The sequence below is a fragment of the Tenrec ecaudatus genome, chromosome 2 (assembly GCF_050624435.1).
Source record: "Tenrec ecaudatus isolate mTenEca1 chromosome 2, mTenEca1.hap1, whole genome shotgun sequence".
Classification (NCBI taxonomy): Eukaryota; Metazoa; Chordata; class Mammalia; order Afrosoricida; family Tenrecidae; genus Tenrec; species Tenrec ecaudatus.
The window spans coordinates 293,276,184-293,295,171 of record NC_134531.1 but is presented as its reverse complement, the minus strand read 5'-3'; the positions used below and the strand labels follow the sequence as shown (position 1 = coordinate 293,295,171).

Here is an 18,988-nt window from a genome sequence, read left to right as displayed (position 1 = left end):
ATACTTGGTGGCTAGAAATAATGTCAAGGAGGGAGAATATCGGTTTGGATTTTCTAAACCTCGAACAGTAACAGTGTGCACTGATGCGTTTTAAAACTGTGATGTGCCGGGAATGATGCTTGCTTAATTGTGAATAACAATGAAGTTAAGACATTTTTTAATAAAATATTTCCCATGCAGACAAACTGCTCCAAATCATTCTCATGCTTTCACAAAACCCTGGAAGACCTAATTACATAAATGGGTCCTTTAGCAATGGAAAGATTTGATTCTTCAAAGCATAATTTTTCTCATACTGACTCCCCATAGGGTTATGATGGTCACAAAGCACTTAGATTACATTAAAAAATCTTTAAAATGTGTTTTGATTTCAAAAAATACAATAAAAGTAAAATAACTACAGGGTTCTCCATTAAAAATAAAAAAGAAAGAAAGCAAATCAGCTCACCTGAAAATACATCAAGTCTTGCAGCCCCTGCATCTCTGGAAATAATAGGAAAGTATCATTTCTTTAATATGAAATTATGCTTCAAAAAGCTTACATTAATCCAAATATCTTATGTGAGGTATAATCTGGTGTCAGGTATCAAACAATAGAGTCATTCACTTGAATTGCTTTAAAAACAATTACTTAAATGTTTCACTATGCATTTATATGCCAAGACCTATGATCACTCATAATTTTTGAAAGTTACAAAGTATGGAATTCATAAATCTAAAAGATGAAATTTAGTGACAGTTATACAAAAAGCTCAGCAAAATGGATAGGAATAATAATCATTTGTATAACACCTAGAAGTCATAGGTTTTCAACATATATTTTATTTTAAGGTGAAGGAAAAGTAAATTATGAAGTAATATGCATAGGCTAAGATGTACTTGATCCAAGGCATGATATTTTCAATTACCTTATATGTATATAAAAGCTGGACAATGACTAGAGAAGACCAAAGAAAAATTGATGCATTCGGATTGTGTCTTTAGTGAAGAATATTGGATCTACCAGGACCTACCAGAAGTCTTGGGAAAGTACAGCCAGAATGTTCCTTCGACACAAGTATAGTGAGACTTCATCTCACATACTTTGAACATGTTGTTAGTAAGGAATCAGTCCCTGGAGAAGGGCATCATGCTTGGAAGGGGATCATGCTTGGTCAGCAGAAAGAACAAGACCCTCAATGACATGAACTGACATAAAGGTAGCAACAATGGGTTCACACAGGGTAACAATTGTGAGGGTAACTAGGATCAGGCAGCATTGCAGACTATTAGACGTGGTGTTGCTACCAGTCAATGGCCCCTTATAGCAACAGTTCACATCCCAGTGTGAAGCTTCTTGTTTGCTATTGCTTTAGCTCATTCAATTTGCTTCTCTGTCACAAATGAGAGAGACACAAGTGCTGAGATACAGTTGACAACAAATTGGCAGGAGATTCTGATCTTTTTACTGAGATTCCTGACCTAGCAGCTGCATCCTTCTTCCTGTGCGGACTATGTTTCCAGCAGAAATGATACCCAGACCAAACACAAAACCAATCAGGTGCCATGTTCCATTTAGCTAAATAACTGACCCTCTCCAAAGGCCCCAGATCAAATACACTAACAATTGGACCATATGTGGTTGAAGAAGTTTCCTTAGACATCAAGACTTTTGTCAAGAAACCCAATGAGATGGGGGCAGGAAACAATATAGCTAGGCAGTCTGAATTTGAATTCTTGCTCTGAAAAATATGATGTGGCCTTGGTCCTCATACAATACATCCACCTCTATCTCTGAGGAGTCTAGAACTGAAATGATGATAATCCCTACCTCGATGCATTATTGTAAAGAGTAATGAATTAGTCACAAAGTGTGTAGAACAGATTAAGAAAATAACAACTATTAGCTCTTTTATCTTAATAAACAATTCAATTTGATAAAATCGTCAATGAACATACAAAGCAAAAGGTGAATTCTTAAGACATGAAACCCCAAACTCATGGCCATGGAGACATTCTCGACTTAGAGATCTCATTGGGCCAGGGCAGAGCTGTAATAAGCTCTTTTTTGTTTATTCTTTTTTTATTAAATATTTGTAATGGGGCTCTTACATCTTATCGTAATCCATACATTCATCCATTGTGTCAAGCACATTTGTACACATGCTGCCATCATTTCCAAAGTATTTTCTTTCTACTTGAGCCTTTGATATCAGCTCTCATTTTCCCTCCTCCCTCCCCCACTCAACCTTCTTATTGAACCCTTGATAAGTTAAAGATTGTTATTTTCATATCTTACATTGTCCTCTGTTGTCCTCTGTTGTCCTTCACCCACTTTTCTGTTGTTTGTCCCCCTGGGAGAGGGTTATATGTTGATCCTTGTGATCGATTCCCCTTATTCTCCCACCACCTTCCCCTTAACCTCTCTATTCTATTCTCATTGTTGGTCCTGAGGGGTTTATCTCTCCTGGATTCCCTGTGTTTCATCAGGTTCTTATCTGTAGCAGTGTGCGTGTTCTGGTCTAATCCGGCTTGTAATGTAGAGCTGAGATCATGATAGTGGGGGGTAGGAAGCATTAAAGAACTAGAGGAAAGTTGTGTGTTTCATCGGTGCTATATTATACCCTGACTGGCTCATCTCTTCCTTGTGACCCTTTTGTGAGGAGATGTCCAATTGTCTACAGATGGGGTTTGGGTCTCCACTACACACACACATACACCACCATTCATATTGGGTATGATTTTGTTCTGGATCTTAGATGCCTGAGACCTGATCCCATTGACACCTCATGATCACACAGCCAGGCGTGATTCTTCTATGTTGGCTTTTTTGCTTCTCAGCTAAAAGGCTGCTGGTTTATCTTCAAGCCTTTAAGACCCCAGACACTATATCTTTTAATAGCTGGGCACCATCAGCTTTCTTCACTACATTTGCTTATGTGATTGTGTCAGGAAGCTGAGCATCACAGGATGCCGGATTATTAGAACAAAGTCTTCTTATGTTGAGGGAGCACACGAGTTGAAGCCCAGTGTCCATCTGCAAACTTAATTCTTAACATATAGATATAAGTACATAGCTCTATTCCCTCTTGTTATATATAATTATATTTACATATGCACATACCTGTATTTAGACCTCTATAAACGTCCTTTGCCTCTTGGTTCTTTCCTCTGTTTCCTTTTACTTTTCTCTTTTCCTACCATCATGTTTGGCCTTTATTTGAGTTTAGTAATTCCTTGCTGCTACATTGCCCTTGATTAAGCCCCATTAGGCATCCTATGCCCTGCTCTCTATTAATTTTAGTTCACTTCTTCCGTTGTCCCTGGGTTTGTTCCCAACCCAACTCTTCCTTTCTCCCACCTCCCCTTCTCCCACCTCCCCTTCTCCCACCTCCCCTTCTGCCACCTCCCCTTCTCCCACCTCCCCTTCTCCCACCTCCCCTTCTGTCACCTCCCCTTCTCCCACCTCCCCTTCTCCCACCTCCCCTTCTCCCACCTCCCCTTCTCCCACCTCCCCTTCTCCCACCTCCCCTTCTCCCACCTCCCCTTCTCCCACCTCCCCTTCTCCCACCTCCCCTTCTCCCACCTCCCCTTCTCCCACCTCCCCTTCTCCCACCTCCCCTTCTCCCACCTCCCCTTCTCCCACCTCCCCTTCTCCCACCTCCCCTTCTCCCACCTCCCCTTCTCCCACCTCCCCTTCTCCCACCTCCCCTTCTCCCACCTCCCCTTCTCCCACCTCCCCTTCTCCCACCTCCCCTTCTCCCACCTCCCCTTCTCCCACCTCCCCTTCTGCCACCTCCCCTTCTCCCACCTCCCCTTCTCCCACCTCCCCTTCTCCCACCTCCCCTTCTCCCACCTCCCCTTCTCCCACCTCCCCTTCTCCCACCTCCCCTTCTCCCACCTCCCCTTCTCCCACCTCCCCTTCTCCCACCTCCCCTTCTCCCACCTCCCCTTCTGCCACCTCCACTTCTCCCACCTCCCCTTCTCCCACCTCCCCTTCTCCCACCTCCCCTTCTCCCACCTCCCCTTCTCCCACATCCCCTTCTCCCACCTCCCCTTCTCCCACCTCCCCTTCTCCCACCTCCCCTTCTCCCACCTCCCCTTCTCCCACCTCCCCTTCTCCCACCTCCCCTTCTCCCACCTCCCCTTCTCCCACCTCCCCTTCTCCCACCTCCCCTTCTCCCACCTCCCCTTCTCCCACCTCCCCTTCTCCCACCTCCCCTTCTCCCACATCCCCCCAGAACCACTGGTCCTGTTCTTTTTGTCTCCAAATTGTTTATCCCACCTCTCTTATCTAGGTAGAGAGGCAGAGACATTACTAAGCACACACACACAGAAACAGGCAAAGCCAAACAAAACAATAAAGGAAGTTAAAACCAACAAAAAGAAAGCCACTGACAAAAATGGAGAGGCCTATAAATAGTTCAAGGTCTGTTTGTTGGCCTTTAGGAGTGTTTCCAGTCGAGTTTGATGGGGTGCCACACTCTGTCTCCAAAGCCTATTTTTGGTATTTCCCGGGGATTTCATCACTTTGCTCCCCTTGCTGCTCTGTTGCATGCCCTTAGTGTTTCACCCTGCGTGTTGGGGTCAGATTGGGCACAGTTTCTGCACTGTGTCTCCAGTGTTGTCCCCTGTAGCACTATGGTTCAATGAGGGATGTCGTGTCTCGTGGTGGGGTCAACCCTATGGTCCTCTCTGTGCCTTGTCTGCTCTGGGCAGGAATATCATCCTCTGGGCTTCATGGGCCAGGATGTCTTCCCCTCACTCTCCATCCCTTTTTGTTTCTCCTGTAGAGCTGTACCTTTTTACGGGACTTGAAAGCATCTTCTTCCTTCATTAGAGCTACTGGTGTTTTCAAACTGCTGACTTTGTGGTTCACAGTGCAACAAATAACCACTATGCTACCGGGCTCTTCTCCTCATTTATTACATGTTGTACATATGTAATCACGTATTAACATGCACTCTGTCTTGTACACTGCATCTGTCTCAAGGCACAGTGAACATTTATAGCTCACAAGAATCATACAGATGAGTGTCTATGATTACAAGATTATCAATACAAAACAGAAACCTAATTGCCCTGTAATCCAAATACAAATGGACTACTCTTTTCTTTTTTTCCTATAATCCACTTATTTTTCAGGAAATTAGGCCGCAAAGAAATTTCCAGGTGGGGGAAAAAAATAACATTTTCATTTTTATCACGCAAGTTGATAAAAATGTTATAACATTCCATCGGTAATCGTTGCCTCGCAGAGAAGTCTTACCTTGCATTGTCAAGTAATTCAGCAAGCGCTCCAAAAAGGAAACTGTGAGTGGTGCTGATGAAGAAATCAAAGGAAAATAAAAGGTTAAACTAGCTCTGTAATCAGTGTAAAAGGTTCCAAACACGTGCCAACAAATGGTCTTCAGTCCCAGACAGATAATCAATTAGGGAGTTATTCCAGAAACAACTTCCTCAGCACGGTCATGACTCTGATGTAGATATTTTCCATTACAGAACCAGGAGTGAGTGCACGTTTGCTAAAATACCAGGCCATGCCTCATAAAGCAAAGACTTTAAAGACCTTACTGTACTAAGAGCAAATTTCAACCTTGAAAATTGCTTTGTAGGCCTCTATTGAAGTGTTCACAGAGAAATATTCATTAAAATTGCATTATTAAGGCCGAATCATTGCTAAGGAATATTGATCAGATTTCTGGTCATAAGGCTCTCTCTGGGAACATAGCACCTAGCATGGGGCCATTGTTTGCCCCACGAATCTGTATTATTCATGGATTTTTCCCACTCATGGTTAAAAGTCTGTTCCTTAAATAATCTCACTGATAATGGGCCACCGCTTTCCCCCACACCCTCTAACGTCAGATCCTGGGTAACTGAGTGCACTCCGCAGCCTTCATGATGATTCACAACACGACTGGAAGGTTTAATGTCCGGCTACCTTCTTGATTAATTCCGGATGTGGCTATCTCAACAACTTAACAAAGAAAAGATTCAGTAAATGATCTCCTTTCATATTTAATAAGCAGAAGTAACAGTACAAAGACAGGCCCTTTTGCTAAAAGTATCTTGTCTATACAAGAAACTGGATGGTCTGCAAGGTCACAGAGACTACAAATACCTAAAAGCACAGAACAACATGCTGATTCATATTTACAAAATTCATGCATATACCTATTTCCTGAGACTTAAAACTTTAAACACAGATCCTGATCAGAGGTCTCAAGTCAGGTAAGTTTGAAAGTTTATAATTAGAAAGAGGAAGGAAGCAAGGGAGAGGGAGAGAGAGCTGTACTAAAATAGTACTACTAACGAATGGGACCACTTCCTCTAGAGAAAGCCAGTACATAAAAACTAACATGTTGTGAAAGATAAACATAGGTGATCTAGTTAACAAATGCTGTGATTTAAACCGTAAGTCTTTCTAGTAAATTTACAACTCATGATTGCATAAACAAAAACCTGATATCAAACAATTTTTAGAAAATAGCAATTGCAATATTCTGGTAAAATTACCCACGAGAGTTTCTGTACTACCATATGTTTGCCTTGATAACGACAGGTTCTTTGTCCTCGTGGAGCTCATAGTAACAGTAGTGGTGAGTTACTGAGTCAATTCTGACTCATAGAGAACTCAAATGTGCAGAGCAGAACTGCCCCCACGAGATCTCTGAGACCTTTCAGAAGCACGGCTTCAGGCATTTCTTCAAGGGGTCTCCAGATCTGTCTGAATCAATAAGCTTTTTGGCTACTGGTCTATCTGTCCAGGGCCTTCCTAGAGCTAGTATATTTGCCATATCAAACTAGTGGGGCTTATGGAAAGTAGAGTAAACAAATACTTAAAGATGATACTGAATTGAAGATGTTATGAGAAAAGACTGAGAGGAAAGTGTAACTCGTGAGAACAGGAAGGTAGGATGGTGAGAGAAAACCTCTCTTGGTAGACATGCTTTCAATTGAGCCTGGATGATGAGAAGGATTCGAACCAGAGACGTACGTGAGACCGGTCCGGCATGGCACTTGAAAGGGGCACCACTGAAGTGTTTCTGGGAACTATCCGACATTCCACTATGAACTGTAGTTGCATTATTGAGGCCAAATCATTGCTAAGGCATATTGATCATGAACATTTCCATCTCAGTCTCATAGGTTTCTTGGGAAGTTGCTCTCCCAGCTGTAGAGCACACTACTGCCTAGAACACATCTCGGTGAATCTGAAGTAATGGATCTCACCACGCCAATCCCACCTACCACCAAAGTTCCCTTGGGACAAATATGTCCCACATAATTGTAGCAAAATCCCTATTACTTAAAAAAAAAAAAAAACCAACTTTTTTTCTTGATCTCAGCATTACTGAAAACAATACAAAAAAACTGTTTACAACAGGCTAAAACAAAGATTTTTGTATTTGAGGGACTAGATAGGTCAAGGCAGAATATGAGTTTGCTCTACTGAGAGTAGAAATGGAAGACATTGAAAATTTTTAAATGTGAAAGACCAATAGCCAACGGGGTAGTTAACGGAAAAAAGACAAAAACAATGCCACTGAAAAAGGGGATCAGACAAGAATGTCCCTTGTCCACAATCCTATTTAGCATCATACTGAAGGTCCTAGCTAACAACATAAGACAAAGGAAAGATTATAAAGGTATTCATCTGGGGAAGGAAGAGGTGAAATTATCGTTATTTGCAGACTATGTAATTCTATCTATCAAAGATCCCTTAAACTCCACAAGAGAAGTGTTGGAAGCAATAGAGGAACATGGCAGAGTGGCAGGATACAAAATCAACAAACAGAAGTTTATTGGACTGCTCTACACATCAGACAAGATCACAGAAGAGATTATTTAAAAGGTAGTACCCTTTACAATAGCCAAGCACAAATTGAAATACCTGACTAAAAAAAATGAAAGATTTGTATGAGGAAAATTACAAAACACTACTACAAGAAAAGGGGTGAAGGGAGATGCCGAATAGGACAAGATATGACAAAATAATAATTTATAAATTATCAAGGACTCATGAGGGAGGGGAGAGCGGGGAGGGAGGGGAAAAAGAGTACTTGATGCAAAGGGCTTAAATGGAGAGTAAATGCTTTGAAAATGATTAGGGCAAAGAATGTACAGATGTGCTTTATACAATGTATGGATTGTGATAAGAGTTGTATGAATCCCTAATAAAATGTTTTAAAAAAAAAGAAATCAAGAGTGACCTCAACAAATGGAAGAATATCCCATGCTCATGGATTGGCAGACTGAATATAGTAAAGATGCCAGTTCTGCCCAAGGCACTATATAAGTTCAATGCTATCCCTATACAAATACCACCATCCGTCTTCAAAGAACTGGAAAAACAGATCACCAACTTCATATGGAGGAGGAAGAGGCCCAGAATTAGCAGCGAACTACTCAAGATGAAGGAGAAAGTGGGAGGGCTTGCTCTACCTGACTTTAGCACGTACTCTATGGCCACAGTAGTCAAAACAGTGGGGTACTGGCATAATGACAGATATTCAGACCAATGGAAAAGAGCTGAAGACCCAGAAATAAAAACATCAGCATACAGGCAACTAATCTTTGATAAGGGCCCAAAAAATATTAAATGGGAAGCAGATGCCATCTTCAATAAATGGTACTGGAAAAAATCGATATCTACCTACAGAAAAATGAAGCAAGATCCTTATTTCACTCCATGGTGGATCACAGACCTTGAGATAAAAACCCAAACAATTAGGGTCATTAATGAGGTAATTGGGACAAATCTGAGAACCTTGACACAGGGAACACATAGGCTATCACAGTTAGGGAAGGACACAAATACAGAGGAGGCACAAATAGACAAGTGGAATATACTGAAGATAAGACACCTGTGTAGATCGAAAGAATTCACCAAGAAAGTAATAAAGTCCACCGACTGGGCAAACATCTTTAGCAAATACACATCAGACAAAGGCCTTATTACTAAAATCTACAATACTTTGCAAGCTTACAATAACAGAAAAACTAATTGCCCACTGAGGAGGTGGGCAAAGGATCTGAACATAAGTTTCACAGGGGCAGAAATCCGAATGACCAATAAACATATGAGAAAATGTTCCCAATCCTTAGCCATAAGAGAAATGCAAATCGAAACAACTATGAGATACCACCTAACACCTCAAAGATAGCCCAATTCAAAAAATCAGAAAGCAACAAGTGTTAGAGGAGCTGTGGTGAGATAGGAACTGTCATCCACAGCTGGTGGACCTGTAGGTATGTACAGCCACTTTGGAAATCGATTTGGTGATTTCTAAAACAGATGGAAATTAAGCTACCATAAGACCCAGCAATCCCCCTACTGGGCATATATACAGAAGAGGCAAGAAACAAACCACGGTGAGACATCTGTGCCCCAATGTTCATCGCGGCACAGTTCACAATCGCAAGGAGTTGGACACAACCCAAATTTCCATCAACGGATGAATGGATTAAAAATCTGTAGTACATATATACAATGGAGTACTGTGCATCACTAAAAAGCAGTGATGAATGCATGAAGCATATCACTGCATGGGAAGAACTGGAGGAAATTATGCTAAGTGAAGTAAGCCAAGCACAAAAGGACAAATATAATATGAGTCCCCTGAGGTAAGTATATATATATATAAAGAAAGAAAAGTAAATTCAAAAGGGGCACAGAGAAAAAGCTACTGTATACAAGTGCTCCAGGGGTGAGGCCCAGGTACTATGGCAGGAGCCAAACCAAATCCAGGGGTACATATGGTAACCAAGTGAAAAGGGGGCGGGGAGAGAGGAAAAGGGAAAGAAAGAAAAAAAAAATGTGTGGTGGGGGAATAGGGCACTGACCCACCCAACGGGAGAGTACTGTTTGTGTCTCCACAGGGAAGGAGGGACCAGATATAAAGCCAGTGCCAGACGAATGCAGTGTGCCAGCAAGGAGTGGGGAGCCAGTGGAGGGGCCTGAGGAGTAAGCCCCCATACTAGCTACGTGGACAACTGTCCCTCACCTCAGAAGACTTTAGAGGACGGCACTGAAGCTGCAGCTAGGGGAGAGGGGCATGTCTGAGCAGAGCACATGGGAGCAAATGAATGGGGAGGAAGAGAGAGTGGAGCACATCGTGGACCACCAGGCCTGGAGGATGATATCCCCACTCTGAACAGCCAATGCATAGAGTGGACCATATGGTTGATTCCACTATGAGACACGCCATCCCTTGCTGGCCCAGGGCCCTAAGGGGGACAACACTGTAGACTCAGGGCCAGGACTGGCCCAGACTGACCCTGTGACACTGAGGCAAATCACTAAAGGCGTGCGGCAGAGCAACCTTGGGAACCCCCGAGGGAGTATAAAGTACAGACTCGGGCCAGAGCATGGTACCCCATCGGACCTGACTGAAGGACACACCTAGAGAACAAAAATCAGACCTTGATCGATTTACAAGTCTTTCTTTCTTTTAAATATTTTTTCTTTAATTAATTTATTCTTCTATGGGTTATTGGTTTTCTGATTTGCTGTCATCACTGTGTTCTCATTTATTGCCCATCTTTCTATGGGTTGATTTTTGGTGCATATTAGTGTCTCTACAGATCTATCTAGATAAGATAGACTGGATGAATAGTCTGGAGGAGAAAACAATGGGATCAATGGTTCCGGGGGGGACACGGGAGAGGGGGAGGCGGGGTTAAGGAGGTGGTCCTGACCAACCCAGGGATGGGGAGCAACAAGTGATCCAAAATCAGTGGCAAGGAGGGTGTGAGAGGCCTGGTAGGGATTCAGCAAGGGCAATGTAACCGAGAGAAATTACTGAAACCCAAATTAAGGCTGAGCATGAGAGTGGGAAAAGAGGAAAGTAAAAGGAAACAAAAGAAAGAACTAGGTGACTAAGGGTATTTATAGAGGTCTAAAGACTGGAATGTACATATGTAAATATATTTATATAAGAGTGTGGGGAAACAGATCTACATGCATATATTTATAGGTTTAGTATTAAGGCAGCAGATGGACATTGGGCCTCCACTCAAGTACTTACTTAATGCAATAACACGTTCTATTAAATTGCCATTTCAGGATGCACACCTTCCCTTCACAATTGCTGAAGAAAAATGTGTGCATAAGCAAATGTGGTGAAGAAAGCTGATGGTGTCCGGGTATCAAAAGATATAGTGTCTGGGGTCTTAAAGGCTTGAAGATAAACAAATGGTCATATAGCTCAGAAGCAACTAAGCCCACAAGGAAGAAGCACACCAGCCTGTGTGACCACGAGCTGTCAAAGGGATCAAGTTTCAAGCATCAAAGAACAAAAAAAATCATATCATTGTAAATGTGGGTGAGTGCAGAGTGGAGACTCAAAGCCCATTGGTAGGCAACTGGACATCCCGTAACTGAAGGGTTGTGAGGAGTAGATGAGCCAGTCAGGGTGCAGGGTACAACGATGAAACATATAATTTTCCTCTAGTTCTTAAAGGCTTCCTCGACTCCACTATCATGATCCTAATTCTACCTTATTTATCTGGCTAGACCAGAGGATCAACATTGGTGCAGGTAGCAACTGGAAACACAGGGAATCCAGGACAGATGACTCCTCCAGAATCATTGATGAGAGTGGCGATGCCTGGAGGGTGAAGGGAATGTGGGGTGGAAAGGGGGACCGATTACAAGAATCTATGTACAGCCTCCTCCCTGGGGGATGGACAGCAGAGAAGAGGGCAGGGAGAAACATCGGACAGTGTAACATATGACAAAATAGTAATAATTTATGAATTATGAAGGGTTCATGAGGGAGGGAGGACAGGGGAGAGGGGGATAAGCAGGCAATATTAAGGGCTCAAGTAGAAGGCAAATGTTTTGAGAATGATGATGGCAACAAATGTACATATGTGCTTGACACAATGCATGTATGTATGGATTGTGATAAGAATTGTATTAGCCACCAATAAAATGATTTTAAAAGAAAGAAAATTTTACAATGCTTTAAATTCATCATAGGCAAATGTTCAGCCTAAGCGAAGAAAGTGCAGCTTTATTGTTCATGTGGTGTTATAATGTGCTAATGAATTGGCAAATGTGATTTGTCTTTTAGAACTGATAAAGTGGGTATCAGATGTTTATATAGGAGCACTTGCCATGGTATTGCTTTCCACAGAGATGTCACTGCCTTGATGAGTCAAGGTGAAAACTTTGCAGGGAGAGCAGCAGGTGCAAAGACTCCAAAACATGAAAGGACATGCACACTGCTACAGATAGGAGCCCACAACACAGGGAATCCAGGGGAGAGAAAACCCCTCAGGGTCAGTAATGAGAACAGAGGTACCAGGAGGATAAGGGGAAGGTGAGAGTGGGGAGGGGGAATGATCACAAGGACCAACATATAACCCCCTCCCAGGGGGGCAAACGGCAGGAAAGTGGGTGAAGGGCGACAGAGGACAGTGTAAGATATGAAAATAGCAATCTACAACATATCAAGTGTTCAGGAGGGAGGGAAGGTGGGGGAGGGAGGGGGAAATGAGGAGCTGATATCAAGGGCTCAAGTAGAGAGAAAATGCTTTGAAAATGGTGGCAGCATACGTGCAAATGTGCTTGACACATGGAGGAACATATGGATTGTGATGAGATGTATGAGCCTCCAATAAAAGCATTTAAGAAAGAAGAAAGAAAGAAAGAAAGAAAGAAAGAAAGAAAGAAAGAAAGAAAGAAAGAAAGAAAGAAAGAGAGAGAGAGAGAAATTGGACTGCTGAGGGTTCAAGTGGAAAGAAAATATTTTGGAAATGATGATGGCAACATATGTACAAATGTGCTTGATGCAACTGATGTATGGACTGTGATAAGAGTTGTAAGAGTCCCCAATAAAATGATTTTAAAAAAACAAAGACTCTAAATCAGAAAGCTAAGGAAACCAGTGTTCTCAATATGGCAAAATGAGGCAAAGGAACAAGATGAATCCGATTAGGTAAGGGAAACTGTAGTGAGTAGTCAGTAAACATAAGTAAGCCAGTGCTTACCTTGCTTCCTGGGTACTCTGTCCCTGTCAACAACTACAAATTTAAAAGAAGGCGTTCATTCTGTGGTAAGGTTCTGTGAGGTTTGGAAGGAGAGAGATACTCAACATACCTGAGAGCAAAATCTTTGATGTGATGGAAAAAAAGATGAAATTGATCAGTACAGTTTAATAAGTAAGCATAACTAAGCCATCCTTACCTTGCTTCTTGGTTAATCCAACAAGAGGTAAGGCGAGGGACAGGTCTTGCAGGGCTGCCTACTCCGCTGCAAGGAGCGTATACTGCTCCACATGCCACAGAAGACAAGGACAACGTTCTGGCAATAGTGGACTGTCTGATCTATTGTTCAAGTCCATCAGCCAGCTTCAGGAAAATGGACCACGAAAGTCTAAGAATGGGAAGAGAAGAACCGAATGCAGAGGCCATGGGGAAGGGTCCAGAACAGAGACGGTGGTGGTGGGGAAGATGAAGAGAAGCGGGTGGATCGGAGGCATCAAGGTAACATGAAAAGGACAATGATGGCTTGATGGGGATGGGGTTGGGGATGGGGATGGGGATGGGGATGGGGATGGGGATGGGGTTGGGGATGGGGATGGGGTTGGGGATGGGGATGGGGTTGGGGATGGGGATGGGGATGGGGATGGGGTTGGAGATGGGGATGGGGTTGGGGATGGGGTTGGGGATGGGGATGGGGTTGGGGATGGGGATGGGGACGGGAGCAAAGAAATAAATGAAATGTCACTCTTATGATGGTAGTCCCATCTTCTTGCTAGTTCATGCGCTGTAACTTTTGTTGAATGACCTAAGCACCAATCACAGATAAAGCGGGGAAAGGGGATTCTCCAGACTGGCCCAGGGAGGGCATAGAAATAGTGGCAGAAACTCTCCCCGGTCCTTTCGGCACAGGCTTACGGTTTTTATAAAATTATTCAAACTACTATTTGTTTTTAGTTACTTGTATTGGACAATTTATTCCTCTTTACAGCTTGAGATATGTCATGGTGATAAATAGGATAAAAAATCAAATATCTCCTGAGGGTTATCAGGAAAAATCACTCTATTTGTCTGAAGACCTGGCCTCTCCTGGATTTCCAGAAACTTTCATTTCTGGGGATTCAAATCTGGTATATCCCTTACACACATTAGTGCCTTTAGTAAATTCAACCTACTAAAAAGTCCCCCAAACACTGAGACATCAGATTTATAGGACACTCACTTCTTTATTTTCTTGATGGCTGTGGGAGGAAAGACCCAACATAATTAAGAACATCATTCATGAAGAAAGAAAAAGTCATTAAAAATAAAGGGAACAGAGAAACATTAAAGTGATGTCAGGAGAGACTCTGAAATGTGTTCTTAATCTTCGAGTAGCCAAAGCAAATGGAAGAAAGAATGAAGTCAAGAAGCTGAATAGAAAATTTCTAAAGGCAGCTCAAGAAGACAAAGCCAAATATTATAAAGAAATATGCAAGGATTTAGAAAACCAAAAGGGAATAGTACACTCAGCATTTCTGAAACTGAAAAAAAAACTTGAGAAAATAACTCAAACTACCAGTTGCAATCTTGAAAGATTCTATGGGCAAAATACTGAATGATTTCTGTACCACTGTACACAAATGTCCACATTCCACCATTTCAGTAAGAGTATACGATCCAGAACCAATAGTGCTGAAGGAAGAAGTACAAATTGTACTGAATGTACTAGCCAAAAACACAGTTACAAGATTTGATGGAATGCCAATTGAAATGTTTCAACAAGTTGTTGAAGCTTTGAAAGCACTTATTTATCTATGCCAGGGAATTTAGAAGACAGCTACTTAACAACTTACTGGAAGAGATTGCTATTTGTACCCATTCCAAAGGAAGTTGACCCAACAGAACGCTCAAATTATAGAACAATATCATTGATATCACACATAAGTAAAATTTTACTGAAGATCATCCCACAGCAGTTGTAGCAACACATTGACAGCGAACGGCCAGAAGCTCAGGCTGGATTCAGAAGAGAACATCAAACAAAAGATATCATTCCTGATGTCAGATGGATCTTGACTCAAAGAGGAGAATGAGGTTTGCTTGTGTTTCAATGACTGCGCAAAGGCATTCAGTTGTATGGACCACATTAAACCGCAGATAACCTTTTGAAAGATAGGAATTCCAGAACACTTCACAGTGCTCATTCAGAACTCGCCCATGGGTCAAGAGGCAGTTGTGTAAACAGAACAAGGCCATAGAGCATGGTTTAAAATCAGGAATGGTGTGCATCCGATTTGTATTCTCTCTCCATATTTGTTCAATCTGTATGCTACACAAATCATCAGAGAAACTGGATTATGTAGGGAAGAATGTGGCATCAGGATTGGAGGAAGGCTTATTAACAACCTGAGATATGCAGATGGTACAGCCTTGCTGGCTGACATTGAGGAGGAATTGAAGCACATGCTGATGACGATCCAGGTTTGCAGTTTTCCATATGGATTAAGGCTCAAGTTAGGAAGACCAACACCCTCACAACTGAACATGGAGAAAGCCTCACATCATGACAAATGGGAAGGACAGCAAAAAAGTGGAATGCCTTCGACAAAATGCCTTGACACAGTAACTAGCTCAATGGGCTCCGGCATAGGGAGAATTGTGAGGATGGCACAGGACAGGGCAGTTATGTGTTCTGTTGTGTGTTTGGGGGGGGGGGGTGCTATGCGTCAGAGCCAACTCCATGGCACAATATTCTATTCCTTTGCTGAGTTGAAAATGGGAGGCAAAATAGACACCTTTGTTACCTGCCTTTGTCATCTATTTGAAACAATATCTAATGAGTAGAGATGTCCAAGAGCTTGGCGTGGAGGAGAAAAAATGGGACCAGCATAACATTAAAATGTGAGAGTCCTAATCCTCAGAAAGGTCACATCTTTGTTAAGCCTCAGGAGACCACATAAACGAATCAATAAATGCCAATTATTCTGTCTGAAAGCAAATTTAATCTTTAAATTGTCAGTGCATTGGAAGATAAATGGTTGTTTTCTAGGTTGGTAGCATGAGGCTTCTGTTGACCTAGAATGAAATTGTTTTGCTAAATAACAAATTGGGTCCATTCCATCCCTTGGTGTTTTCAAACTGAAGACTGTCAGAATGGTGTGGTCTGGCCCAGAACATATGCATCTCTGTGACTTGTCACTGTTTGAAGAAAGAGATTCAAATCAACGTATTCTTTACCAATGTTAAAATCTGGTCACCTTAATGTATTGGGGTCTGGCGGGGGCTCTATAATTCAGCAGTCCCCAACTCATTATTGTTCAATTCGATATTTGACCAGGATATGGCTCTGTTGATACCTTCCCCTGCTCAGACCCAACGTGGTACTCACGAGTTGGCATGGATGAAATCTAAGTGCAGCTGGGCCCGCCGCAGCAAGGCATATTTGTCACCCATATCTTCGAAAGCGCCCAGCGCAGCACAACAGCGACCTGCCCCTGAAGGTTGCTCGCCTACGCCCACGCCCTCGATCCCGGGTGCCACGCCCACGCCCCGTCGCATGTGCCACGCCCACGCACGCACTCACGCACGGACTCCGCGTTCCGTGAGCACGTGCTCCCCCTGGCGGTTACGTCAACAAATTTTTGGACTGGAATACGCAGAGGTTGTAATACGCAGAGGTCGTGGTTAAAATCTTGGTTGTACGGCCTTTAAATAATCCCCAGCAAGAAAGATTACAACCTTCTAGACTCTATAGGGCGTTATTCCATCCCCATGGGATAGCTATGTGTTACTTCACATAGCTTCAGACCATAAGTTTGGGTTGGGTTTGGGTTGGGTTGGTAGCTTCAGACCATAAGTTTGGGTTGAGTTTGGGTTGCGTTGGGTTGGGTTGAGTTTAGGGCCCACATCTTGAGGAGATGCCTCTGAGCTAGACTCCTCTTTCTTTTTTCCTTTCCTTTCTTTTTTGTTTAAATATTTTATTGGAAGCTCTTACAGATATCATAACATCCCATAGTTCAATCATATCAAGCAGTGTTATACAATTACTATAACCAAAATCAGTTTCAAAACATTTTCTTTCTTCTTGAACTCCTTGATTTCAGCTCTCCTTTATCCTCTCCTTCCCTACCCCTTTCCCCTCCCCCAGACCTCTGATTATTATTATTATCATTATTATTATTACTATTATTATTTTACCACATCTTACATCATCTGATATATCTATTTTCATATAATTCTGTTGTTTGTTCCCCTTGAGTGGGGTTATATAGTCATCAATGCAATCAGCTCCCTTTGCCCCCACCCCCTCACTTCCCATTCCCCTCATCTGTCAGTTTGTCATTCTGTGGAGGTTTGTCTGTTGCTATGCTGGAAGCTATGCTGACAGTAAATACCCATAGGGTTACTAATGGCTAACATATTTTCAGCAGAGCTCCCAGACTAAGGCTAGGAGAAGAAACTGGTGACTAGCTACTCAAAAACTATGGCTCACAGCAGAATATTTTCTGCTATCGTACTGAAAGGTGCACTTCCTAGGTTGGAAGACACTCAGAAAACAATGGTCATAACAATGTCCAGCAATAATTGTGAAGATGCAGTCAACAGTGCTTCATCCTTTTATGTAGGGGGTGTGTGATAGGTTTATTGTGCCAATGAGGCACAGTAACAGGTGGGTGGAGTTTAGTCAGGTCACAGTTTGGTTGCAGGTGGCCGAGATAAATACTTTCTGCAGCTGTCATCCAGTCTCTCTTCCTCCCTGGTGATTGGACCAGTGCGCTGCTGCTTGCACGAGTTCTCTGCCTCAACCATGTGCTGCATTACCTGTAGGCTGAGTCACTCCATGGATCGTGTAGCTAGAGCTTGAGGCTCCTTTGAGACCTGCTGCACCACACAATTGGTGCATATATCACTTGATTTCTAGATCCCATCAGGGCCTGCTTCGCTAAGCTCCTGAATTACTGACAGTTGCTGCCCCACCCTGCTGTCAGCAACCTACAGGGTGACTCTGACTATCTTGCCTGAGGAAAGACTGAGCTTTCTGCTTACTTGACTTTGGACTTGACAGCCCACGTGACAAGAAGGGCCTTCAGTTTATTAACTGTTCCGTGAAAGTGGGTTGAACTGAGCCCTTTGTACTGCTATGTGGACAAATTAGCCATTATAATTCTTCTCGCTGTGTAAACCTATGTGCATATATAATGTATATACATATATAATATATGAAACCTATATACATACATATATATAAATAATCATAAGTGTCCTGGTTTTGTTTCCCTAGAGAACGCTGCCTAACACAGGGTCACATATGATGGAATACACAGCCACTGGTGAGAAGTATTGAAAAGCCGGTGTGATTTAAGAGCACTCAGAGATTTACCTGTTCAAGGCAGGAGTGTGGGTCCATTGCAGAAAGAACTGGTGCTACATGGATGTTTTATTTTATATCATCACACAGACAACGAGGCTGTCACAAGTGGGAGGGAAAGTCAACTTTGGGGCAGTCATTCTGCTTCAAAAGAGAAGGGTTAATCAGAGACTACATTTATAGGAATCAGGGGAGGAAAGGAACATTTGAATGGGAACCCAAAGGAGCATGATGCTCTACTTTAATGTGAAAGCTAGAAATAAGCATAAACATTTTAAGTAGTTTCTCTGATTGCATTTTTACAACGGCTGATGTGGTGGTGTTTTCACAGCAAAATTCTCTTGACTAAGCAACTTGAGTTATCATTCCAATTTTTCCTTCCCTAGAACTTCACAATATGATATTTTATTTTCATTTTATGGAGTGAGGGGAGCTTGATGAACCTCTTCTGGGTTTATTTTACATTCTCAATTTCCAGCTGCTATCTCAAAGCAATTTACGATTGGGAGGGTGCTAGAGCCATCAGCTTGGAATTAGTGAGGGCTGTAATATCTAATATCTACCAGAGGAGAGGGTGTGAGTATCACAGAAAGTCTCCTGACAAGGGGAGCAGAGTCTTCCTACAAGTGGTCATCCCCAAAGCACTAGACGGTCTTTGTTGACCTG

The 18,988-nt window shown here is 42.6% G+C and overlaps 1 protein-coding gene across 1 annotated transcript in view; it reads right to left on the bottom strand.

Annotated features, from left to right (window-relative positions):
* The window catches only part of MORC1 (MORC family CW-type zinc finger 1), a 224,168-nt gene extending 207,656 nt beyond the window's left edge, over positions 1-16,512 (bottom strand). The window contains exons 1-2 of the mRNA XM_075542961.1: positions 16,343-16,512; positions 449-483 (exon numbers count right to left, since the gene is read on the bottom strand). Of these exons, the coding sequence (XP_075399076.1) occupies positions 449-483; positions 16,343-16,512 (205 nt within the window). The remainder of the gene's footprint in view (positions 1-448; positions 484-16,342) is intronic.
* Between the last annotated feature and the right edge of the window lie 2,476 nt (positions 16,513-18,988).